This window comes from Peromyscus eremicus, chromosome 16_21 (assembly GCF_949786415.1).
Source record: "Peromyscus eremicus chromosome 16_21, PerEre_H2_v1, whole genome shotgun sequence".
Classification (NCBI taxonomy): domain Eukaryota; kingdom Metazoa; phylum Chordata; class Mammalia; order Rodentia; family Cricetidae; genus Peromyscus; species Peromyscus eremicus.
This window is the reverse complement of record NC_081432.1, coordinates 59,643,585-59,669,112: the sequence shown is the minus strand read 5'-3', so window position 1 is coordinate 59,669,112 and position 25,528 is coordinate 59,643,585. Positions and strand designations below refer to the sequence as shown.

At 49.8% G+C, this 25,528-nt stretch overlaps 2 protein-coding genes across 2 annotated transcripts; both read left to right on the top strand.

The window, feature by feature from the left end:
- The first annotated feature begins 828 nt into the window (after window positions 1-828).
- Window positions 829-14,507, top strand: Mad2l1bp (MAD2L1 binding protein). Its single transcript, XM_059243945.1, has 4 exons — window positions 829-1,588; window positions 2,000-2,265; window positions 5,073-5,728; window positions 14,394-14,507. Exons 1-3 carry the CDS (start codon window positions 1,483-1,485, stop codon window positions 5,583-5,585), a joined length of 885 nt encoding a protein of 294 aa, XP_059099928.1. The 5' UTR covers window positions 829-1,482; the 3' UTR covers window positions 5,586-5,728; window positions 14,394-14,507.
- Rsph9 (radial spoke head component 9) lies at window positions 10,154-25,506 on the top strand. The gene is made up of 5 exons (XM_059243944.1): window positions 10,154-10,451; window positions 14,394-14,559; window positions 18,503-18,632; window positions 20,069-20,215; window positions 25,281-25,506. Exons 1-5 carry the CDS (start codon window positions 10,162-10,164, stop codon window positions 25,439-25,441), a joined length of 894 nt encoding a protein of 297 aa, XP_059099927.1. The 5' UTR covers window positions 10,154-10,161; the 3' UTR covers window positions 25,442-25,506.
- Window positions 25,507-25,528: the final 22 nt, after the last annotated feature.

Sequence of the window (25,528 nt, the reverse complement as noted above, 5' to 3'; positions counted from 1 at the left end):
TATCTACTCAATGTCAAATAAATATTAGGTGGGATGGATGTGGGGGTGCAATCCCAGCACTTGGAAAGCTGAGGTAGACAGATCTCTATGAGTTCTAGGCCAGCCATAGCTACATAGTGAGACTTTGTATCAAACAAACAAAATTTCCCTAGTTCCAGCCTCTTTCACCAAGCCCTGGACCACTGTAGTCACCACCTCTAACTGATAAGGCTGCCTCATCTTCCCTGAAAATCAGTCTCTACACTGTAGTAAGTGTAAAGGTTCTGTTTACAAAGTGTAAATTAAAATGATGTGTGTGTGTGTGTGTGTGTGTGTGTGTGTGTGTGTGTGTGTGTGGTGCTGGTGTGGAGGTGGAGGATGGAATTCAGGTCATCAGTTCTGGCTGCACGTGCCTTTACCTTCTCAGCCATCTTGCTTGCAGGCCCCATAACAGTGCTTCCACGCTTTGTGTCTGTGTGTGAGCCTGTCACAGAGTGGTGTGCGGGGAGTCTGTTTGAACTCAGGTCATTGTGGGCTTGGCGGCAAGCTTCCCAGGGTTCCTCACTGTCCTAATCAGAAAAACTTGCCGGACGGTGGTGGCACAGGAGATCAAGTTCAAACTTCAGCATCACTTGAGGAGTCCTGCCATGGTCTGGCTACTGTTTATCTACAGCCTTAAAACATTGACTCTTAGGTTGACAGTGGTGGCACACACTTTTAATCCCAGCACCCAGAGGCAGGCAGAGCTCTGTGAGTTTGAGGCCAGCCTGCTCTACATAGTGGGTTCCAGGACAGCTAGGGCCATTATACAGAGAAACCCTGTCTCGGAAAACCAAACCCCCCTCCAAAAAACAAACAAACAAAAAAAACAACCTTAACTCTTTTTTTGTTTTGTCTTTGTTGCTGTTTTTGAAACAGTTTCCCTGTTAGCCTTGGCAGTCCTGGAACTCGCTCCTACAGACATCTGCTTGCCTCTGCCTCCTGAGTGCTGGGATTAAAGGCGTGCGCCGCCACCGCCCGGCAAAGCCTTAACCCTTTATAATATGAATTTCTTCTAGTCCTTGAACAGAGAACATTGTCTCTCAAGCTCTCAAATAGGCTCATCCTTTTTACCTAGCTAACTTTACCTATAGGTCACAGGGCACACATTCCGGGACCACCCTACCTAACCCTGCCCCAACCCGCTCTGGGGCAGGTGTCCCTCTTCCCCACAGCCCTTGCACACGCCCACTGTCTAATAGGGCGGGAGATGGCTTTGACCGCGGCTGCGTCTCCAGCACCTAGGACAGGGCCTGGCACCGAGGAGGCGCGCAGGGAGGTGAACTGGCGAGAAAGGGTGCGCCCTTGGGAAGGCCGCCCCAAGGGTCGCCTAGGTGGGGAGGGCCAAGCGTGCCCTTCCCAGGGTGTGGTTCAACTGAGCCAACCCCAACCTCCACCACCCAGAGGCCGCACAGAGTCCCTTCCGGCCCGTAGGAGCCGGAAGTGGAGCTTAAACTTCCCTTGATGCTCCGCGCGGCGTCTATTTTAACCGCAGGGCGACTAAGCAGGGGAAGTATGGCTGCGCCCGGGCCAGAGGCTCCCTCTGAGCTGCCTCCTGCGGCCGCCCCCGGTAAGGCGCGGGATCCAGAACCCCGGGGCCTGTTTCCTTCCTGCTGCGACCTCCCCGGAGGCCTTTAGCGGCTGGCGCTTTCTCCGCGGTTCCTCCCCGTCTCCTTGGTTCCCCCGGTCCCGGCCCGAGCTGGCTCTGTGGGTCACTTCCTCGCTTTGGGTGGAGTTGCTTCTCCTGTCGTGCCCTTTTGGGTGTGCTGGCCCTCACTCCACACTTCATAGTGAAGCCTTAGTCTCTGCCTCCGAAAGCCCCCTCCTGTCCCGATGTCACTTTAGTCGCCCCCAGCCAGCATCAAGTCTCCTGTCACTGTCCAGGGTTTATGGGGGTGTCTGCCGATGTGAACCCTGGGAACTAGGAGACTGGTGTTGATTTTGATCCCCCTCTCCCTCTACTCTTTCATTCACGGACTAGATTTGGATTGGTATGAGAAGTCGGAAGAAACTCATGCTCCCCAGGTAGATCCTGAGATCGTCATCACGTCAGCCCAGGAACCTTCCAATTCTTCGGAGCCCTTTTGCCCAAGAGACTTGGTGCCGGTGGTGTTCCCTGGGCCTGTGAGCCAGGAAGGCTGCTGTCAGTTTACTTGTGAACTTTTAAAGCACGTCATGTACCAACGCCAACAGCTCCCTCTGCCCTATGAGCAGCTTAAGCACTTCTACCGAAAATCTTCTCCCCAGGTGGGCAACGGCGGGGGGGCGGGGGGGGGCAGCGGGCTTTGGAAGAAAATTGGTGGGAAGGCTTCGTGGCTCTTAGATGGTGGCCAAGTAGCAAAGTGATCTAAGAAATCCTCAGCTTCTGTGGAAGCCTAGGCCGTTGCAAAGGCTTCCTTTCCTCATTTTCTCCCCACTTGGGTTTTGGTGGTCTCTCCTTTTCTCTTGTTCTGTTTCTGAGACTCTTCCTATTATGTGTTGTATGAGGACATCGTGAATTTGCCCTCTAAATTTTTTATTTTTATTTTATTTTTTTAAATCTATTTATTATATTATTATTATTTATTATTATTATTATTATTATTTTGGTTTTTTGAGACAGGGTTTCTCTGTGTAGCTTTGTGCCTTTCCTGGAACTCACTTGGTAGCCCAGGCTGGCCTTGAACTCACAGAAATCTGCCTGGCTCTGCCTCCCGAGTGCTGGGATTAAAGGTGTGTGCCACTACCGCCCCCACAATTTTTTATTTTTGGGAAACAGGATTTCACTATGTAATTCAGGCCAGAGAACTGCCTGCTTTAACTTCCCCACCACACCTGGCCTTTCCTTGTGAATTTCTTCTTTTCTTTCTTTCTTTCTTTTTAGATTTATTTATTATGTATACAGTTGGCACCAGATCTTTTTTTTTTTTTTTTTTTTTTTGGTTTTCTGAGACAGGGTTTCTCTGTGTAGTTTTGGTCCCTGTCCTGGATCTCACTCTATTGACCAGGCTGGCCTCTAACTCACAGAGATCCACCTGGCTCTGCCTCCAGAGTGCTGGGATTAAAGGCGTGTGCCACCACCGCCTGGCTAGTTAGTTGGCACCAGATCTCATTTACAGATGGTTGTGAACCACCATGTGGTTGCTGGGAATTGAACTCAGGACCTCTGGAAGAGCAGCCAATGCTCTTAACCTCTGAGCCACCTCTCCAGCCCAGAGCTTGTGAGTTTCAATGTTGCTTCCACTTTGGCTTGGGTCCTGGGATTATAGCCACCATGTCCTTCAGGACCATATGATTCTCTTGTTTTTTGTTTGTTTGTTTTTGTTTTTTAAGGGCCCCTCCCACTCCTCCTTGCTACTTGCAGGGTCTTTCTCCCAGAATACCTTTCCTGTTTGTTTCTTTTGACTTTTGGTGTTTGCTGTTTATGTTGGAACTTTTTATTCTGTCTGGTGAATATTTCATGATAAACCACTGTCTGATGCCTGGGCCTTATAAGCTGATAACTCTAAGGAGAACTTGGTGATCTCTTTGGAAAACTCACCGAACATAGTAGAGGAGGGCCAGTTATGGAGCCCTAATCCCAGCACCTAGCAGAGACAGGTGGATCTCTGAGTTCGAGGCCAGCCTGGTCTTCATAAGCAGTTCCAGGCTAGCCAGGGTACATAGTGAGAGCCTGTCTTTTTTTTTAAAGATTTATTTATTTATCATATATACAGTGTTCTACCTGCATGTATGCCTGTATGCCAGAAGAGGGCACTAGATCTCATTACAGGTGGTTGTGAGCCACCATGTGGTTGCTAGAAATTGAACTCAGGACCTCTGGAAGAACAGCCAGTGCTCTTAACCTCTAAGCTATCTCTCCAGCCCAAGCCTATCTTAAAAAATGATAAAAAGAAGAGAAAAGAAAAAAGACAAACCCCCCAAACTATAGAATTACAAATTCTCCCCAGAGACTTTCCTCCCACGGGTTCCTGTTCAGCTCCAACCCCATGCTTTCTGCCATGCCTGTCCTGTCTAGGGTTCATGCCTGTCCTGTCTGGGCTTCTGCAACGTGGACTTGCTTCTTGTCTCCTTTACTAGCGGTTAATAGTCAGCTCTCTTGACTCTCCCCCCCCCCCAATTTGGTGGGGTGGGGACCATCCAGTTTTTATCTTCTGAAGCTTCTTGCCTTTGGCCAACGTTGTATATTCTTTAGTTCTTTCTCTACAGGGAGTTCTTTCTAACTCACTTCTTTTCCTCCTTCCCTTACTGAATTTATTTACTCTGTATTTTAGGGGGAAGCATGTATTAATAGCTGTGTGTGTGTGTGTGTGTGTGTGTGTGTGTGTGTGTGTGTGTTGCTCTCTGCCTTGAGATAGGGGCTCACTGAATCAGAAGCTGAACATTTAGCCTAGCTGCCTGGCTGACCATCAAGCTCTCGGGACTGTCTTGTCTCTGCCACACAATGCTGGATGCTGCTTTTTACCTGGGTCTTGAGGATTTGAACCCAGACCCTCATGCTTGCAGAACAAGTGCTTTTACCCACTGAACCATCTCTCTGGCCTCAGTAACCATGTGTTCAGTTGGAAGACCTACTCTAGAATTATCTTGATTAAACCAAGTAATCCTTATTCATTCCTACACTCCCTGTATAACAAAAAGTTGCTACCTTTGTCTATGCCACAAAGTCTTTTACTATTTGTTTTCTAAAATTTTTTTTATTGCTCTCTGTGTGTGTGTGTATACTACAGTGGAGGTCAAAGGGAGTCATTCTTTTCTGTCTTTACTTGGGTTCTGGGGATTGAACTCAGGCTGCCAGGCTTTGCAGCAAGCCCCTTCAGTTGCTGAGCCATCTCACCTCCCTCTGACTATTTTCTTGCTTATATTGTGATGCCCTCCAGCTTTCAATACCATCTTTCCTATTCAGGGCAGAGAATTGTAGTTGGTACGGTGTATACATTTTCCTCAATTTAATGCTTTCTGATAGAACCCAGTATCAGAAATCCTGTTTGTGTACACATCTCCATGGGTTCCTCCAAAGGCCATTCACTTCATTCTACCATGTCCTTTTCTCCCATCATTCTTTGTCTTTACAGTCAGAGGACACCGCAAGGAAGAAACCTCGGATCGCCACTGAGGTGAGCAGCAGGAAATGTCAACAGGCTCTGGCAGAACTGGAGAGTGTCCTCAGTCACCTAGAGGACTTCTTTGCCCGAACACTAGTACCACGAGTGTTGATCCTTCTCGGAGGCAACGCCCTCAGCCCCAAGGAGTTCTACGAACTTGACTTGTCCCGGCTGGCCCCCTTTAGCGTGGACCAGAGCCTGAGCACAGCGGCTTGTTTGCGTCGTCTCTTCCGAGCCATCTTCATGGCCGATGCCTTTAGTGAGCTGCAGGCTCCTCCGCTCATGGGTACCATTGTCATGGTACAGGGGCACCGTGACTGTGGAGAAGATTGGTTTCGACCCAAGCTCAACTACCGAGTGCCCAGCCGGGGCCACAAACTCACTGTGACGCTGTCCTGTGGCAGAACTTCCATCCCAGCCGTGGCTTCTGAGGATTACGTTTGGTTCCAGGCACCCGTGACACTTAAAGGTTTCCATGAGTGACTGAATGAGGACAGTGGCTGAATTCTCCCCTCTGCTGCCAAGGCACCCATCTCTTGTTTGGAATTGAAGCTGCTTCCTGGTGAGGGAGGAAGGCTCTGTCCCGGCAGTATGCCTCCTCTCCCCAGACTGCCTCGGGACTGATGGTATGTGGCCATGACTGTGATAATCATTATCAAGCAAAGCCCCCAAATCAACGATTGACTCCAGAGGCCTCTGGGCCCAGTAGTTCTGTCTGAGATTAGAAAGCATGGAGATGGCCCTTCTCTGTTTTATGTGTGACTTCAGAACTGTTGTTACCAGGGTCATAATGTGGGTGTGACTCATGAATTTAAATACAAAATGAATAGAGTTGTATTAAATTTTCCTAACACTTTTGACTTAGACTGTTTGGCTTTGAGGCCCAGGGGTTTTTGTTGTTTTGTTTTTTGTTTTTGAGAAAGTCTTATGTATCCTAGGTTGGCTGTGAATGTGCTGGGTGTAGGAGAGGATAACCGGGACTGTCTAATTCTCCTTCCCTACCTCCTAAATGTTGGGATCCTGGGCATGTACTGCCATACCATACCAGGGTTACTTGGTGTTGGGGTTGGAAACTAGGGTTTCCTTCATGGTAGGCAGATGCTCTGTCAACTGAGCTACATTCCTGGCACTAAAGGTGTAGCCCAGGTTAGCCTTATACCTGTGATCTTCATCCTCTTCAGAATTTACTTGCTGGTGTGCATCTCTGCAATGGCAAGCATTTGTTTTTGCCTGGGCTTTTCTACTTCAGGGGTCCAAGATTTTTACCTGTGACTTTTTTCCTCTTTATCAGTCCCGGTCTGTGGAGTTTAAGTGACTTGGTTAAGGTTCTAGGAGGGAGTTGATAACAGAGCTGGGCCTAGAGTTCTCATCCATTAACTTCTAACCAACGTTCTTTCTTGACACATATACTATCTGATCTTTGACCCTTAAATTCTGTATGCTCAAAGCAAAGGTCACTTTTACTGGAGGCAAAATCCTGGTAAGGAACTTGGCTTGGCAGGCCACTCACTGAGAGCCCAAGGACGTAGGGAACAGTCTGTCCTGGGCCTGGTCTGTGGTGGACTCTAAACAGATGGGCTGCAGGAGTGTGCAGAGGACCCCCACAAAGATGGTTCCAGCTCAGAGAACAGGAACCACAGCCCTATTAAAAAACTGGTCCCTGGAGCCAAGTGTCAGCTTGTGCTGGTGGTCAGTTGGGACCAGAGGGTGTTGTAGTATTCAGGCTAATGAAGTCACCTGTGGATTAGGTCAATGTGTGCCATGTGCCCAGCACCGGGAGCTGAGTGGGGTGAGGCCCTGCAACCTCTCCAGCTGTTCTGAAGTCTCAGTGGTTCGGGTAAACCGGATCAATTCTGCTCTTCAGATCTGAGAAACAAATTTCAGAGGAAGGGGACAAAGAGAGTAGGCTGAAAACAGAAAGCCAAGAGGCTCTTCCCAGAACCAGACAGAACTGTGGGCTCAGGCTCCCCAGACAGCCCCAGAATTCTGAGGGGTTTTCTCCCTGTGTCTCTGACCTCCCAGAGCTTCTGTCCAGCCTGTCTCTACAGCCTGATGGCTGCTGCCATTGCTCTGGGCAAAATGGCCCTTCCCTCACTCCTGGCAGCAAGTCAGGACAGAAATCCACCCTGCTGAGGGAGGTGCATGTGCCAAGATGTTAGGGTGATGTGGGTGAAGTGCTTGAGACACAGTAACACATATACTAAGCTTTCTTTTTGTTTCTTAAAAAAGTTGTTTTTGAAACAGTTTCATGTTACTTGAACTTGATATATGGCATAGAACTTGAGCTCCTGACCTCCTACCTCTGCCTACTAGGGTTATAGGCTACCAGGCTAAGTTTTTACTTTGTTTCTTTGCAAATGTTTTGGAAGCTGAAAGTTTAGTCTTGGGGAGCCTGTGGCAAGCCCCCCCCCCCCCCCCGCCACTTTTTGATCATATTCATCCCAAACTCCCCCTTCTGCTTTCCCCAACTACATAACATGACCTCTCCCACCTTCATGTCCTAAGTATGTAAATTCCACGTGCAGGCATGATGGCATTTCAATTCTACATACTTCAGTATGGCCCTCTGCCATGACCACAGTGGAGGCCATTCCCACAGTCTTGTTCGTGCATCTGCCCCAGGCTCCTTGTGTCTATATACTATGTTCAGGACTTACACACAAGGCTGGGTGGGGGTGGCGCATGCCTTTAATCCCAGCACTTGAAAGGCAGAGACAGGCAGATATCTGTGAGTTCAAGGCCTGCCTGGCCCACAAAATAAGTTCTAGGATAGCCAGGACTACATTAAGGAAACCTGTCTCAAAAAACCAAAAAGGATAAATGGTACTTATACACATTATTTAATGTTAACTTACATGTATGTGTTACTATGTTAAACATGAGAATTGTGAGGAGAAAAACCAAGTCCAGGATTGTCTGGTTAAAGCAAGCTGTATTTTGGGATATGCTGGGACTGGCCAGTCTGGCCAGTCTGGCTGCCTTTCCCTAAGTCAGGATTTTAGAGAGCAGCCCCTGTGGGCCTCTTGAGGCCCTTTTTCTAGGAGAGAGAAAGTGTTCACAGGGTGAGAGAGTCAGCTCTTATCCATTGTTAGAAAGGGGAGGAACAAGGGTCAGGGTATACATCATGTGCATGGGGTCACAAGCTTAGTGTAGATCAAAAACATGGTTTGCAGTTTACATCAGATCTAAGAAACAGGAACTTAATTATAAGCAGAAATTTTAATTTGCAGATATTTAACCCAGGACAAACAGGAACTTATTCTTTATTAGAAATAGAAAACTTGCAAGGATTTAACCCAGGACAAACAAACTTATTCTTGACTGTCTTCACTGCAAACAGAGCCCTTAGCCTGGAAGGTCTATTTTTCCTGTTGGTCTCACATTAACTTGCAAGATAGATTGTTTCTGTTTTGGTCTCACACCTGCTCCACTATGGATGAGGTTGGGGGAGATGGGTTCGCCTGCGTGGTGAAGCATGGATTCAAACCTGTTCACCGGCCTGCAACTGCTTCCCCTGTGCTGGGCCGTTAGTGTGGTTTTTCTCTGGAACAGCCAGGGTTTAGTCCTGCTCCAAATGAGCGCATTACAAAGCTTTGAGACTCCCCCTTCCTTCTGATTCTGGTTTCTGAGGTAAATCCAGAACCGGTGAAAACGAAGTGTTTGAGCTGTATTCTGTATTGAAATCACCTCATGAGTATCCCAGCAGCCAGACTGTTGGTTGTTGCTGTTGTTGTTGTTGTTGTTTTTTATAGTATTTCTTTACAGAAGAATTGTGCTATATTGCCAAAGTAGGGCAGGAAATGGTGGAGGCGTTCTGACAAGAGCTGGGAATGGGGAACCAGAGAGCAGGAAGTTGTGAATGGGGGCGCAGAGAGCTGGGAAGTTGTGAATAGGGGGGCCAGAGAGCAGCGAAGTTGTGAATGGGGGGACCAGAGAGTGGGGACATTGTGAATGGGGGCCATAAATTGTTTTGAGATGAAAGACCTATCAGCCAGGTCAGCTGTCCTCAAGTGCTCATTTAAAAAGCCATGATGAACAATGCTCAGGCAATCAAAACAAAGCAATTAGCTGAGTGATTTAGACACGTTTCTCTATGGGCTTGGCGTGGAGGCCCAGAGCATTTTAACTTCATGAGTCTTCCCTGAAGGAATCCAGAAATAAAAAGCTCAGTCACTACAAACCAAGCCTAACTTCCCTGAAACAAGCCTTCAAGGAATCTGTTGATTTTGTCTGGGGACTCCATAGTGGAAGTTAAACAGCAGTGGGTTAGCCTGGGGAATGCAGAGCCCCACCAATAGTGGGGTGCTGGTCTTCCATCTGAGTCTAAACAGTTGTGGGGCCCAAGGTCATGTACATGTAGGCTGTAGCTGTTATGCATGTGTAGTGGCTTCTTTTTTTGAGACATTATCTCACTTTGAACCTCGGCTGGCTCCGAACTTGTTAGGTAGACCAGGCTGGCCTAGAACTCAGGGATCTGCCTGTTTCTGCTTCCTGAGTGCTGGTATTAAAACTGTGGGCCACCACCCCTGGAAAATGTCACCTTTCCATACCATCCTTTTCCAAGGAGTGGTCCTATATCTTACTTCTTTGTCTAGTTTTTTCTCACACTAGTCCAGGGAATAAAAGCTCTCAGGTGAAAACTGGAATGGACAGAGTGGATAGAGCATACTTGGTGAAACCTGGCTTCAGGTGGGCTTAGAGGGTGTCAGAAACTCCTGCTTCTTCATAAAATTCTCAGGCCAAGAAGTGATATGCCCGGGCTGAAACAATACAACTAATGCCCTTGGCGGGGCTTTGTATTGATTTTCTTCCCAAGTCCCTGTCGGGCATAGGTGGAGCATAGGACTTAATGTGGAGCGTATGTGTGGAGCTGGTCTAGCACTTCCTATGGCGAAGCCGCGGCGCCAGAAAGATAAAAGACGTCTGGACCGCGCAGCAGAGGAGGGAAGGGCTAGTGTGTTCCCGGGCTCCAGGAAAGGGCGGGTTTGGAGAGATGGGCGGTCCGGTGGGTGGGATTTTGTTTCCTGCTAGACTGAGAGGGGCGGGGCTCAGGGTCTCCATGGAGACGGCTTCTACCCGTCGGACTAGCGTCGGACTAGCGTGGAGGAGAACTGCTGGCCTGATGGATGCGGATAGCCTCTTGTTGTCGCTGGAGCTGGCGTCTGGCAGTGGGCAGGGCCTCAGCCCGGACCGTCGAGCCTCCCTGCTCACGTCCCTTCTGCTGGTTAAGCGCGATTACCGCTTTGCTCGGGTCCTTTTCTGGGGCCGCATCCTCGGTCTTGTTGCGGATTACTACATCGCACAGGGCCTGAGTGAGGACCAGCTCGCACCACGCAAGACACTCTACAGGTGAGGCGACCCTGTGGCAGGCGACGCTGCCGGACAACACCGTAGGGTGGTGGGTGCTGCTGTGGCTGGGAGAGATGGGTGGGCAGGACCTGCCCTAGAAGCACTGAAAAGTCGCCTATGGGCGGGGCCGGAGGAAAAGGACAGTTGAAGAGCTTGGGGACTGTGAGGGTCTTGTGGACCCTGACGGGGTTGAAAAGTGGCTGGGGGTGGGGAAGGGTTGTCAGCCTGGAGGAATAAGAGAAACTGGTGTAGATGCGTTCGTAACAGAGGGAGAGTTCCTGGAGAAGGCAACTTAGTGTAGAATTCAGGTTCCAGCTGTGGACCGGATTTGGTTTGGAGAAGTCAGACGCTCTGGCGGTGTGTTTGGAAGCGTCTCCCACGGGGATGCGGGCTCTGCAGCGGGAGTGCTCTTGGAAGACTGGTAGAATGGGGAAAGCTCTGGGGGAAATTCTGCAATGTAAGACTACCATATAGGACCATTCCTGCCTCTTCCTGCGTTCCCCAGGACAATGAGGGAGCCTACCACTGTATAATGCATCCAAGCTGCAGTTATCTGGGGCCTTCATTTACCTGCTCATGCCTCAAACCAGCACTGAAGGAGATTCAGGGGTTCGAGGGCAGCCTCCGATAATATATATATGGAGTTTGAAGCCAGTCTGGGCTACATAAGACCCTGTGTTGGGGCTGGAGAGAGAGCGCAATACTTAAGAGCACTGGTTACTCTTCTAGACACCTGGGGTTCAATCCCTAGAACCATCTATACCTCCAGTCCCAGGGGACCCAACACCCTCTTCTGGCCTCTGGGGACATTGCACACGTGAGGTGCATGTACAGACATGCAGGCAAATCACTCACACAAAATAATTTAAAAAATTAAAGACCCTGTCTCAAAAAGAAAAGCTAGAATTGAGGTGTACATATAGAGATACCCGGAGTCCTGGGCTTCTGGAGAATAGCTAAACAAGCTTGATCAGAAACCCATGCCCCTCCTGCACTGTGAGTAGAGAAGGCTTTGAGTGTCTGGGGGAGAGACAGGAAGTGAACTTGACAGCATGTTTGGACAAGTCAAGGCTATGAACTTTGTCCACAGGCCACCAGGAGACACCAAAGGGGCTATAAGCTAGAAGAGCCTGCTCAGATCTGAGTGGGCAGTGGTCTAGAAGTGTGTGTGTGGGGGTGAGCATTTAGGGGTCTTTGCGGTGCCTAGAGGTGAGGGTTTGAAGGGAAAGTAGCTGAGGGGTGGAGGCAGTTGAAACAATTAAAGAGGGAGACTGTGGCAGCTTGGATGAAGGTGGAGAGTTCACTGTTGGTCCATCCCATGGATGCAGCTAAGTGTCAGCCCCGCTTACTACTGAGAATCCAGGCATCAGGATCCGGCTCAGGTCTGTAATCCCACACTCCGGAAACGGAGGCAGAAAAAGTTCAAGGCCAGCCTGGGCTACAGTGAGAGACCCTACCTTAAATAACAAAACTGCCCACAAGCAAACAAACCAAACCTAACAAAAGTCAGTGGGAGGGCAGAGTGACTGGTATGGGGTGTCTGGGGGCAAAACGTGATGAGGCACATTAAATACCAATTGGGAATCCACATTTGAGCTAAAGATAAAGAGATGTGAGACTCATTTGGCCGTAGGATAAGCCTCTGTTGAGCTCCCTTCTCCTACCACAGGCTATGTATTGATTTAGGCACCAGGAATTCAGTCTGCCTGGGAAAGTAGGTGTGACAAACTCTTTGTCTTCATGGAGCTTCTGTTACAGTGTATATTTGGGAGCCATATGACAGGGTCAGACTAAACACCCACATCGGTTACATGATGGATGGGTGCCAGGTACAAAGGGAGACAGGGAATGGTGGGTGCAGTAGCATTTTCTCTTATTTTTGTTTTCTTGTTTTTTCAAGACAGGCTTTCTCCGTATAGCCCTGGCTGACCTGGAAATTGCTCTGTTGACCAGGCTGGCCTCGAACTCAGAGATCCACCTGCCTCTGCCTCCTGAGTGCTGGGATAGTTTTACGTCAGTTTGACATAAACAGAGTCATCTAAGAGGAGGGAATCTCAATTAAGAAAGTGCCTCCCAGAGAAATCCAAGCATCCCTCCTTGGGCCCTCCTCATTATCTAGCCTCTCTGGGGCGGTGGGTTGTAGGTTGGCTATCCTATACTTTACTCCTAATATCCACTTTGAGGAGGGGGGCATGGAGGCATGGGAACTTGAGGGAGCAGGTTGGGTGGGCGGTGTGCAGGAGGCGGGTTGGAGGTGGGACAGGGAGAGCAATGAAAGAAGCGTTTTGATGGGGGGGCATTTGGGGGTTAGAGAGAAACTTGGTGCAGGGAAACCCCCAGGAATCCACAAGGATGACCCCAGCTAAGACTCCTAGCAATAGTGGAGAGGGTGCCTGAGCTGGCCTTCTCCAGAGTGGTGACTACCTTAATTGTCATCAGAGATACTATATCCTGTAACTGATGGAAGCAGATGCAGAGATCCACAGACAAACACTGGACTGAGCTCCTGGAGTCATGCTGAAGAAAGGGAGGAGGGATTGAATGAGCCGGGGGGGGGGGGGGGGGGGGGGTTCAAAGTCATGACAGAGGAACCCAAAGAGAGAGCTGACCTGAGCTCATGGGAGCACATGGACTCTGGACCAACAGTTAGGGAGCCTCCATGGGACCGACCTAGGCCCTCTGCATGTGTGTGACAGTTGTGTAGCTTGGTCTCTTTGTAAGGCATCTAGCGGTGGGATCAGGACCTGTCCCGGATGCTTAGCTGGCTTTTGGGAACCTGTTCCCCATGCTGGATTACCTTGCCCAGCCTTGATGCAGGGGGAGGGGTTCAGTCCTATTTCAACTTGATGTGCCACGCTTTGTTCAAGCCCATGGGAAGCCTGCCCCTTTCTGAATGGAGAAGGGAGAAGTGGAGGAGTGGATGGGGAGGGGGTAGATGGGAAGTGGAGGGGCTGGGAGGAGAGGAGGGAGAGGAAACTGTGGTCAGTATATAAAATGAATGTAAAAAAGTTATTAAAAATAATAAATAAAAAAAAAATGCCTCCATAAAATCAGGCTATAGGCAAACCTGTAGGGCATTTTCTTAATTAGTGATTGATGGGGAGGGCCCGGCCCACTGTGGGTGGCACCATCCCTTGGATGGTGGTTCTGGGTTCTATAAGAAAGCTGAGCTGGGCTGGAGAGATGGCTTAGCGGTTATGGTTGCTCTTCCAGAGTTCAATTCTTGGCAACCACATGGTGGCTCACAACCATCTCTAGTGGGATCTGATGCCCTCTTCTGGCATACAGGTGTACATGCAGATAGAGCATTCGTACATAAAATAAATAAATCTTTATAAAAAAAAAACAAGCTGAGCAAGCCATGATGAGCAGCACCTCTCCACAGCCTCCGTGGCCTCTGTATCAACTCCTGCTTCCAGGTGCCTGCCCTGTTTGAGTTCCTTCCTGACTTCCTTCAAGGATAAACAGTGAATGAACAGCCACCATTTGGGTGCTGGGTCCTCTGGAAGAGCAGCAAGTGTGTCTAACTGCCATATCTCCAGCCCCCCCAATAAAATATTTATTTATTTATTAATTATTATTATTATTATTTTTGGTTTTTCGAGACAGGGTTTCTCTGTGTAGCTTTGTGCCTTTCCTGGAACTCGCTTTGGAGACCAGGCTGGCCTCGAACTCACTGAGATCCGCCTGCCTCTGCCTCCCGAGTGCTGGGATTAAAGGTGTGCGCCACCACCGTCCGGCTCCAAATAAAATATTTTAAAGCAAGTGAAAAGTACACAAAAGTAAATGTGCATCAAATGTAAGGGTGGACTATACCAGACGCTTTAAAAGGTTCTGGGATGAAGGTGTTTGCAAAGCTTTTGGCTGCCTGAGCCTGTGATAAGGGCAAGTGGTGGGAGTGAGGAGAACTGGAATCCAGGGTGATGTGGATGTTGTTGGCAGCCTGAACTGCACAGAGTGGAGCCTCTTGCCCCCTGCCACAGAGGAGATGGCTACGCAGACCGCTGTGGTGAGTGGCCGCTTCATGGGGGATCCCTCACACGAGTATGAACACACTGAGCTCCAGAAGGTGAACGAGGGTGAGAAGGTCTTCGATGAAGAGGTGGTGGTAAGTGCAGGGGTGTGGGGGTGCCGGGAGGGTCTGAGCAAAGGCCCATAAGTCTGAGGGTCAGCACAACGGGAGACTGTGAACGCTGCAGGCAAAGCCCTCGTATTCCCAGCCTCACAAGTCAAACCCGACTAACCCAATACAAGAGCATCGTTCCAGGGCTGGAGAGATGCTCAGTGGCTAAGAGCACTGGCTGCTCTCCCAGAGGACCTGGCTTCCATTCCCAGCATCCATATGGAAGTTTACAACCGTAACTCCAGTTCCAAGGGATGCAATGCCTTCTTCTGACCTCTGTGGGCACAAGATGCACAAGTGGTGTACGGACAGACATATATGCAGACAAGACACTCATACACATAAGAAGCTAGCAGATCCCAGCCTGGTAGAAAGAAGAACAAGTCCCACTGTGATTATCTGTTGTCACCACCATCACTACTGCCTCGGTGTGCACTGAGTCCCCGGGGCTAGGGGCTTTGCTGCTGCCAATTCTGACAGCATGACAAAGGTGGTTCATTACCATCCAGGTGGTGGAGACAAGGACAATGGAGCTAAGGCTAAGCTGAGGGCCAGGGCAAGGAGAGTGGATAGGCAGCTCCCGTAAAGCCTGGCTCCACATGGGGACCGGGGAGAGGGGTCTGTGCTGCACCTTGAGGACCAGGAATGTGTATACATGCACATTTTGTTTTGTTATTATTATTATTTTGTCTTTTTGAGACAGAGTTTCTCTGTGTAGCCTCGGCTGTCCTGGAACTCGCTCAGTAAAGTAGACTGTACCTGCCTCTGCCTCCCAAGTGCAGATTAAAGGCAAGTGTCAACATTGCGCTGCTGATCATTGTTTTTATTACTATTATTATTTTACAGTGCTAGGAATCAAAACTTGGTCTTATACATTCTGGGCAACCACTCTGCCGTTGAAGTACATTTATTTATTTCGTGTGTGTGTGTGGGGTCGGGCTCTCCCGTGGAGGTCAAAGGACAGCTTGTGGGAGTCAATTCCCTCCTTCTCCATAGAAGTTCTAAAGTCTGAACTTAGATCATTAGGCTTGATGGCAAGAACATTACCCACAGCCATCTGGCCAGCCCTTTTGAACTAATCTTAATTTTACTAGATAATACACCACATGGTTCCTGAGTCATAGACACTAAAAGGGATGTAATAAAGTTTCCTTTGTTCCCTGCCTGCTGGGCAGGGAAACCCTTCTTCTAGGGGACATTATGTAACGTTTTAGCATATGTGTCCCTGTCCAGTCCAGATCCTTCTCCCTCATCAGCAGCCTTACTGCCCTCCAGGAGCTCAAAGGGTACAATCCAAGGCTCAGCATCCCAAACTTGCATTTTCCCATGATCCTCGGGGGTCTGACTCCATTACAAAGAGTGGGGTGTTATTTCCAGACACCAGTGCCAAGGAAACCCTTGCTCTCTATGTGTGTGTATGTGGGTTTTTTTTTCCTTAATAAAATGAAAAGGTGGCAGTGCGGAGCTGGAGAGGTGGCTCAGTGGTTAAAAGCGCCTGCTGCTCTTGCAGATAACCTGCCTCAATTCTAAGCCCCACATAGTGGCTCACAGCCGCTATAGCTCTAATTCCAGAGGATCTGACGCGACACACTCTTCTGACTTCTGTGGACCCCAGACATGCACATGGTGCACAGATGTATATGCAGGCAAAACATCTGTATGTGTAAAGCGATAAAACAGAGTAAATTGGAAACCTAGAATAGCGGTGTAGTGTGTCCACAGCCCTGTACAATGCTCTTTTCATGAAGCCATGTTTTTCAGAGACCGTCCGCACCCCAACCAGCCACCCTGCTTTTTGTGCCAGCGTGTGAAAGGACCCGTGTTTAAACAGAGTCTGATTAATGGAAAGTAGCTTCCAGGTTTCAGCTCTGACAAACATGTCATGCCAAGTGGCCTTGGACCGACGTCATTTCCAATGTGTGCACTTTATCTAAAGGGCCAGTTCCTAGAAATGCCACTGGGTCGACAAGTAGGAAGCCCACATTCAGCTAAACCAAACCTGGACTCAAAACCCAGCCTTGCATTTGGACTTGGGTGACGTCGTAAGTCTGTGTTAGGCTGTTGGGCAGTGGCAGCCACACCTCTCAGCTGGTAAACGCACTTTCCTGACCTCGGGTTCTCTTTGTGTATGGCTAGGCTGACTGTATTTACTCTTGCAGGCTTGTTGGAGTCACTAAGGTGGCATTCACAGCCGCTGGGCCGGGATGTTCTGAATGTTAGTTTCTGCCTTCCCTTGTTGCCCCACAATGGGTACCTCTGTGAGTTCCGCTGCCTCTGTCCGCAGGCTTCTGCGTTGAGCACAGCTTGCTCCTTTTCCTTCCTGCTGGCCCTGATGTGGATGCAGTGGACTGTCTTACCTCTGTGTAAGGTTTAGTAACCTTATGGGGCAAGCCTGAGGAAGGATGCTACCTAAACTGTGATCCCAATCGTACTTTAAGTAGATGCATAAAATATGCATAACTTTGCATAAAGAATAGAAGGAAGTGTATCAGTATGTTAGTGATTGGGAGGAAGGATAATGAGTAGTTTTAATCCCCTTTGATATGATTTTCTATATTATCCAAATAATGTACAGTGAGCATACTTTTTTCATACATATATAAAATCTTATTTATTATTATTAGTGTGTCTGTGTGTGTGTGTGTGTCTGTGTTGGTGTATGTGTGTGTGTCTGTGTCACTGTGTGTGTGTTGGTGTGTGTGTGTGTTGGTGTGTGTGTGTTGGTGTGTGTGTCTGTGTTGGTGTGTGTGTCTATGCCAGTATGTGTGTGTCTGTGTCAGTGTGTGTATGCACGCATCTGTGTTGGTGTGTGTATGCACGCATCTGTGTTGGTGTGTGTGTGTGTGTGTATCTGTGTTGGTGTGTGTGTGTGTGTGTATCTGTGTTGGTGTGTGTGTGTGTCTGTGTCTGTGTTGGTGTGTGTGTGTTATGTCTATGTCAGTATGTGTGTGTCTGTGTCAGTGTGTGTGTATGTTGGTGTGTGTGTGTTATGTCTATGTCAGTATGTGTGTGTCTATGTCAGTATGTGTGTGTTGGTGTGTTGGGGTGTGTGTGTGTGTGTGTTGGTGTGTGTGTTATGTCTATGTCAGTGTGTGTGTGTGTGTGTGTGTGTGTGTGTGTGTGTTTGGGCAAGTATGAGCCATGGTGTAAGTATGGAGGTCAAAGGATAACTTGGGGGAGTCAGCTCTCTCTTTGCACTTTAAAGAAGAAAATGTATTTCTTTTATGTGTGAGTGCTTTGCCTCAGTGTAAGGTCTGCTGTGTACTCTGTGAGCAGGCTGTCGGACTCCCTGGGACTGAAGTTACAGATGGTTGTGAGCATCCATGTGGGTGCTGGGAATTGAACCCAGAGCTTCCGGAAGAGCAGCAAGTGCTCTCAACCTCTGAGCCATCTCTCCAGCCCCTTCCCCTTTATTTATTTATTTTTTTAGGCGAAGTCTCTGTAGTTTCTGTCGCTGTGTTGTTTACACTAGACTAGCTGTCCCGTGAGCTTCTGGGCCGTTCTCTCTTTGCCTCCCATCTCTCCACAGGAGTGCTGGGGTCACAGATGTGTGCCACTGTACCCAAGTGTCCAGCTTTTTAATGTGTTCCCGGCTGGCTCAGAGAATCAGGCTTGCACATGCTTCACTGAGCCATTTCTACACACACACACACACACACACACACACACACACACGTACGTACGTGCTCATACACACACGCACATGCTCATACACACACACACACACACACACACACACACACACACACACACACACACACGCACACACACACCCCCCCCCCCCCGAGGAAGACAAATGCTTACTCAGCATAACCCAGGTCTCAGGCCCAACTGGTAGGGAAAGAATTGACCATGCAGAGCTCTGTCCTCACATCTGAAGTGAGCAGGCACAATATCCTGGCAGGGTGCTCCTCTCCTGTCTTCTCAGGTCCAAATCAAGGAAGAGACCCGCTTGGTGTCTGTTATCGACCAGATTGACAAAGCTGTAGCCATCATCCCCCGAGGGGCCCTCTTCAAGACTCCTTTCGGAGTTACCCACGTCAATCGGACCTTTGAAGGTGAGTTCCGGTGGATCCTCTCAGAGCAGGAGATGCTAAGGTTCTGTTGAACATGTCTGGGGGACCAGGGCATCTGCCCTCCGAGGAGAAGAGTGGCTGTGTCCCAGCACCTGGGAGGATGGGTCTCCTGGCCTGCTGCTGTTGGTTAGTGCCCTAACTTCACTCTGCTGCTGTCCACAGTACCCTGACAGGAAGCAGCATCATGAAGGAGGGGTACAGTCCATCTCAGCAGGAGCCTGAAACAGCTGCTCACATCGCCGTTAAGAGCAGAGAGAAATGAGCACATCCAAGCACACCTACTTGCTTGCTTATGCTCGGCTAGCTTGCTGTATTCTTACACAGTCCAGGGCTCCCTGCCTAGGGAACGATACTGCCCACAATGGGCTGAGTCTTTCCACATCAATTAACAATGAAGATAATTCCCCACAGACAAGCCCATTGGCCAACTTGATCTAGATCAGTGGTTCTCAACCTTCCTGATGCCGTGACCCTTTAATACAATTCCTCATGTTGTGGTAACCCCCAATCATAAAATTATTTTTGTTGCTACTTCGCAACTGTAATTTTGCTATGAATCATAATGTAAATATCTGATATGTGACTTCTGTGAAAGGGTCATTTAACCTGCAAAGGTCAACCCACAGGTTGAGAACCTCTTTTTTTTTTTTTTGGTTTGAGGCAGGGTTTCTCTGAGTAGCTTTGGTGCCTTTTCCTGGATCTTGCTCTGTAGCCCAGGCTGGCCTCGAACCTCTGCCTCCCAAGTACTGGAATTAAAGGCGTGCACCACCACCACCACCTGGTGAGAACCACTTCTTTAGATAATTCTTCATTAAGACTCTCCCAGTCTGGGCATGGTGGTTCATGCCTTTAATTCCAGCACTCTGAAGGCAGAGGCAGAGACAATTTTTACACTTTTTTTCTAGAAATAGAGACAAAAACATGTATTCTTTCTTAGTGACTACATAATTTGGCTCAGAGAATACACAAAAACAGAAAATAAGAGGAACTCTTTGTGAGTTCAAAGCCAGCCAGAGCTACATAGTAATACTTCGTCTCAAAAATATAAAAAATAATTAAACAAACAAACAAACTCTTTCTCCAGGTGATTCTAAGTTGTGCCAAGTTGACAGAACTAGCCAGTACAGTTGACACGGGTTCTCAGTTACTGGACCCTGAGATGTAGAAGTGCGTATGGTGACCTGGGTTTTCCTGGGTCAGAGTTACCTGCTTCTTGCCACTGGCCCTCCTTGCTCCTTTTTTGGGGGGTGGGGTGGAGGTCAGGTCAAGCACGGGCAGAGGGAACAAGCTCCCTTTTCTGGCTTGGGCTGTCTGTCTGGTGGATAGAGGCCTGTGCAGCCATCTCCTTGGTGACAGAACCAGGAGAAAGGAGCCCGGGCTTTGGGTTAACTCTTCTCCTGCCCACCTTCTCCTCTCAGGCCTGCCCTTGTCTGAGATCAAGAAGCTCAGCTCATACTTCCACTTCAGGGAGGCTGTTGATCTGAAGAACAAGACCTTGCTCGAGAAGGCAGACTTGGACCCCTCTCTGGATTTCATGGACTCCCTGGAGTATGACATCCCCAAAGGTAAGAGGCCATTATCTTCAGGATGTGGGATTGGCCTTCAGGTCAGAGCAGTAGGCCAATCACTACCTTTCTCCTTTCTCCAAGGCTGGGACTGAGAACCTGGGCGGGCATTGGTGGCTCACTATGACCTCTTGAGGGTGGGGCTTCTCCAGAGTCTGGTCTGAGACATTCCACTTGTGTTATCCAGCAGGGAGGTGGGAAGTAAGTAGCTCAGGGTCTCGAGTATTTGAGCAGATTTGTTGTTGTTATTTTTAATGCACTTCTGAACTTTATTCCAACCACTTTTTATTGTGTTTTGGTTTTTTGTTTGTTTGTTTGTTTGTTTTTTTTCTTTCAAGACAGGGTTTCCCTGTATAGCCCTGACTGTCCTGGAACTCTCTGTAAACCAGACTGGCCTCGAACAGAAATCCTCCTGCCTCTGCCTTCTGAGTGCTGGATCAAAGGCATGTGCCACCACACCCGGCCAGATAGTTTTTGTTTTTTGCAAGGAGCACACCTGTCTGCTCTCATTGTGTTTCCTAGGAGTAAAATATAAAGCCAGCTGTGGTGGGATAGACCTGCAAGTAAGTCCAGACACCTGGATTCAATGCACAGCCCTATCTCAAATGCATCTGTATTTATATATCTATCTCCATGTATATCTTCATCCATATATGTTCATCATTAACTATAGTTACCATGTTTTACAATAGACCTTTTAAATGTATTTTTCCTATCTACCATCATTCTATTTCCTGTGTCCTTTGAAGACGTAACCCCATACTTCCTTTTATCCAACCCACCTCTGGTAACAACCGTTCTCCCCTCCTCTTCTTATTGAAGACAAGGTGTCGAGATGTAGTAGGAGGATCAGAAGTTTATTGTAATCCTTGGCTACATAGTAAATTCTAGGCCAGCCGGAGCTACATGAAACCCTGATTTTATTTTATTATTTTTCCAAGATAGGGTTTCTCTGTGTAGTTCTGGAACTCACTCTATAGACCAGGTTGGCCTCGAACTCACAGAAATCTGCCTGCCTCTGCCTCCTGAGTGCTGAGATTAAAGGCATGTGCCACCACACTCAGCCAAAAACCACAATTAAAAAAAAATATTTCTAGTGGAAAAAAAAAAAAAAGGCATAGAGATGATTTGAGGCAGGCCCAGGAGTTCCTGGAAAGCTTTGGTGGGAGAAGTTGTGGAGGCTTGCAGGTAGGTCTGTGTGCACATCATATGCACATCTTATGCACATAATAAGGCAATGTGCACAGGAGGACAGAGAAGGGGCAAGAGAGCCCTCAGGTTGTCTCAGGCCAGCACAGTGACAGCAGCTGGAGGATGATGCTCCTGAGCAGCTGGATTCCGCCACATGGGGGCACCAGAGCCAAGTTACCTTGAGTGAGGGCTTAGAGTGGATCGGCGGCTTCTGGGACCAGCAGGAAAGTGAACAGGGCAGGATGGATCTCACTTATCAGACACAACTCCGGCTTCCTTCTAGACTCTCTCTAGCTGAATGAGCTGCTGGGTGGCTCTCCTGCCTGGCAGATGGCAATAGTGATGCCCTGGGCTGCAGGATGGGGACAAGAACCCTTGGAGGAATCCCTGGAACACCATGCCTGGCTAAAGGAGTGGGGTTTGTAGCTCCTTAGCTCTTTCTGCCTAGGGAGGAGAACTGTTTTCTGAGTCTGAAGCAAGCATTCAGGACAGCTTGCCACCTCTGAGCAGTTGTGGTTGAAGTGGGTCTTGTCCTGGGGCCTCTTGCCCTCTGTGCCCACAGAGACAGGCATGGAGCTCACAGCTTCTCTCTGGACCAGCCTCGGTGAAAGATAAGGGGGAGGGATGTCGCCTGAGGCCAGTATCTCGGCAATGAGCTGCCTTGTAATGCCCTGGGATGGACAGTTTTGTGGGGATGGATCCCTGACAGGCTCATCCTCCTGATGGGTGCAGGGCACTGGCTAGGACTTCTCTGACTTTGGTCTTGCACAGGAAGGCAGGCAGGGCAGTGGGTCCGGCGGCCAGATTCCTCAGTGGTATTCTGCCATTCAATAGTGGTTAACCTTCCACTCTGTCAGCAGAGCATGGAGCAGCTGCCCAGCCCTCTGGTGCCCTTGGAATGAGAGAGACAGCTCTCCTGTGTTAGGAAGGTTTGAGGAGAGTGACTGAGACGGGCTGGAAGGTGTCAGGAGCACAGAAGAGTGGGCAGAAGAGGCAGCAGGTGTCAGGGAGTGGGGGTGCAGAGCTGGCAGGAAGGGCTGAATACAGGTTGGGGGTCCCACCAGTGAACACTCAGTGGCAATGCCCAGTTTGGACAGCAGGGGGCAGCAAGAGTCCTGTAGCCTGGACAGTGGCCTTTAAATACTGGGGTGGAGATGGTGATTAGGGTGGGACTCCACGGTACAGGGTGAGACGGGCAGCGTGAAGAGAATGGGCAGCGTGGTAGCAGTCTTACGGGTGAGCGTGCAGGTGGCTCTGCCTGCCTAAGTCTTTTGTAAGCTTGGCTGACCAGGGGCCCTGCTACCCACCGCTCACTTACATTGGTGGCTGACACCAGGGGCATCTTTTTCCTTTGTCCTCCAGCCTCTAGGAGGGTTGACTCTACATTGTGGTAAGGGGGATGGTGGCTTCTCCCATCAGGAGCCCATGGTCATTTTTTATTTCATTTTTTATTTATGCGTATAGGTATTTTGCTTTCATGTGTGTACCACATGCATGCCATCGAAGCCAGAAATGGGCACCGGATTCCTTAGAACTAGAGTTACAGATGGTTGTAAGCCATCCTGTGAGTTCTGGGAATCGAACCCAGGTCCTCTGTAAGAGTAGCAGTGCTCTTAACTGCTGAGCCGTCTCTCCAGTCCTTCCTGGCCATTTCTTAGTGTGATGAAGTTTTTGAGGTTTAGGCCACCTGCTGCCCTGGACAGCTTGATCGGAGGCTGGCCCCCACACTCCCTTATGCCAGCCTTTCTTCCTGGGTAGCAGGAGAATGTGAAGGTCCTTAGCTTGGGGCTCCACCCTGGGGGTGGGTGGGTAAGACCTCGGGATCAGGAAACCCAGGAGGACCTCCTGCCAATTGTATAAGGCTCCCTGCTGAGTTCAGGGTTGATCCTCTCCCCGGCCTCAGAGCACAGGCATTTTGGAGAGATACCTGAAGCCAGGAAGCCAGGTCTGAGGAGACTTGGGAGAGACCTGGGGCTGTGAATTGTCCCACCAGGCGACTTCCTACCTTCAAAGGGCAACTGTAGCTAGCTGGGACTGTAGCTAGCTGGGCCTAGTTTTTCCATGTTTGCTCTTGAGACGGTGGTGAAGGTGACCGTGAGTGCCTGGCTCCTTAGATACATGGTATGTGTCTGCCAACACACATACTGAGAGAGAGAGGAGAGAGAGAGAGAGAGAGAGAGAGAGAGAGAGAGAGAGAGAGAGAGAGAGAGAGAGAGTGTGTGTGTGTGTGTGTGTGTGTGTGTGTGTGTGTGTGTTCTGGATGATGAGCTGAGCCAGGAAGGATGAGCGGACAGGAGCATGACAGGAATGTAGGGAAGGCGGGGAGGCTGGCCCCTGGCATGCTGCAACTCGGCTGGCACCCTTTGGCCTGCTTGGCCCTGTCCTGCTCGGGTTCCACGTTTCTTTAACTTCCTCAGTTTTCCTGTATCACGGGGCCTGGGCCACTCCCCCCAGTCTCTGTTCCCCATCTACTGGAAGCCAGAGGTGACCAGACATGCTGGTGTGAGGGACCCCATGCCACCATGCTGTTGGCTGAACTGAAGGGTATCTGTCTGCAGTGGGGGTGGGGTAGACCCTAGGCTGTTTTCTCCCGGCTAGCACTGGGGCAAGGGAAGCTGCAGGCCAGCCTCCCTGGGTGGGCAGGGCGATCAGAGACTGGTCTTGCTTATCTCAAGGAGGCTGTGAAGCTGTGGGCTCCAAGGGCAAGGAGGGACCAGGTCTCTGTGGATGCTCTGGGCTCTGGGAGGGTGACCAAGGCTAGAAAATAGTAGACTCCTGGGCCTGTTGTCAAGGACCAGACACAGTGGACCTGAAACACTTTGTTCTGTCATAATCCATCCTCTTCTCCCACCAAACACTGTTTTCTAGAGACTTGTGACCAAGAAAGCCACCAAGGTTCTCAGGTCCCCAGAGGACAGCTATTGGCCAGGTGCTGCTCCAGCCAGGGCCTGTTATACATGTTCTGATTCCCTCTTGCTGATGGGGCAATGACAAACCATGGCGTAGCCTCCACCTCGTTGTCCCATGCGTGGCTGAGTCAGGAGCCGGGGCAGCAGACCTCCATGCTTCCAGAAAGCTCTGGTTTTGACCAGGGCAGACAGCTAGCTACACAGGGGCCAGCTTTCTGGATGCAGGGTGGCCCCCAGAGGGTGGGGATCGAGTAGTGAGGTTGCTGGGTGTGGAGTGACCAGGGTGGGCCATGGTTGGAGGTAGGCTGTGGGGAGCTCAAGTGGCGGGAGCCAGCAACGGGGCTGAGTTGGCAACTGATGAAGGCCCCAGAACAGCCCTCAGAGCGTAACTGGTTGGTCCTGCACCAAAACCTTTAAAAAGTATTTGCCTTCCTGGCAGGGCTGTGGCTGGTTTGGGGGAGAGGCCTTGGTGCGCAGGGGAATAGAAGCCCCAGATCTACATCCAGAGGCGATTTTCCCAGGCTCCTTCCTCCCACACAGCGGCTCCCTCCCTTGGAGCTGGATCAGGCTCTTCCAGCCAAGTCCTGGCTGCACAGCTCGGCCTGGTCTGAGCTGCTGTGTCTAGAGTAGCATCGGGCAGACTCAGCAGCTGATGTCCCCTCCCACCAAGCATGGCTCCACCTCCCAGCAGTTGGGAAGACCACTGAGGTGGGAGGCCTGACATGGCCAGCTTCAGCTTGGGCCCCTGGTTGTCCCATCCATCTCAGAACAGAGGCTCAAGGTCATGGGGATTTACTCTAGTGCAAGCGAAAGGAGCCACTCTGTCTGCCGACCTCCTAAGCCCTGACTTGGCGGGTCACTTCTCCATTATCTTCCCTGTCATGAGCCACAAAATGGCCCCGTCAACCAGCACAGCAGCTTTCACGGTGGCACCGCAGCCCAGGCAGCCCGTCTGTCCCCTCCAGGGTCTTGGAGCATCCAGATGGAAAGAGGCAACGCGCTGGTGGTGCTCCGCAGCCTGCTCTGGCCAGGCCTCACCTTCTACCACGCTCCCCGCACCAAGAACTATGGCTACATTTACGTAGGCACGGGTGAGAAGAACATGGACCTGCCCTTCATGCTGTAGGAGGGCAGTCTGGATATCTATGTGGAGTCCAAACAGTTCTCATAAAGCTCAACTCTGGCCTGTTCCATCATGCTTTTGTCTTTGTGT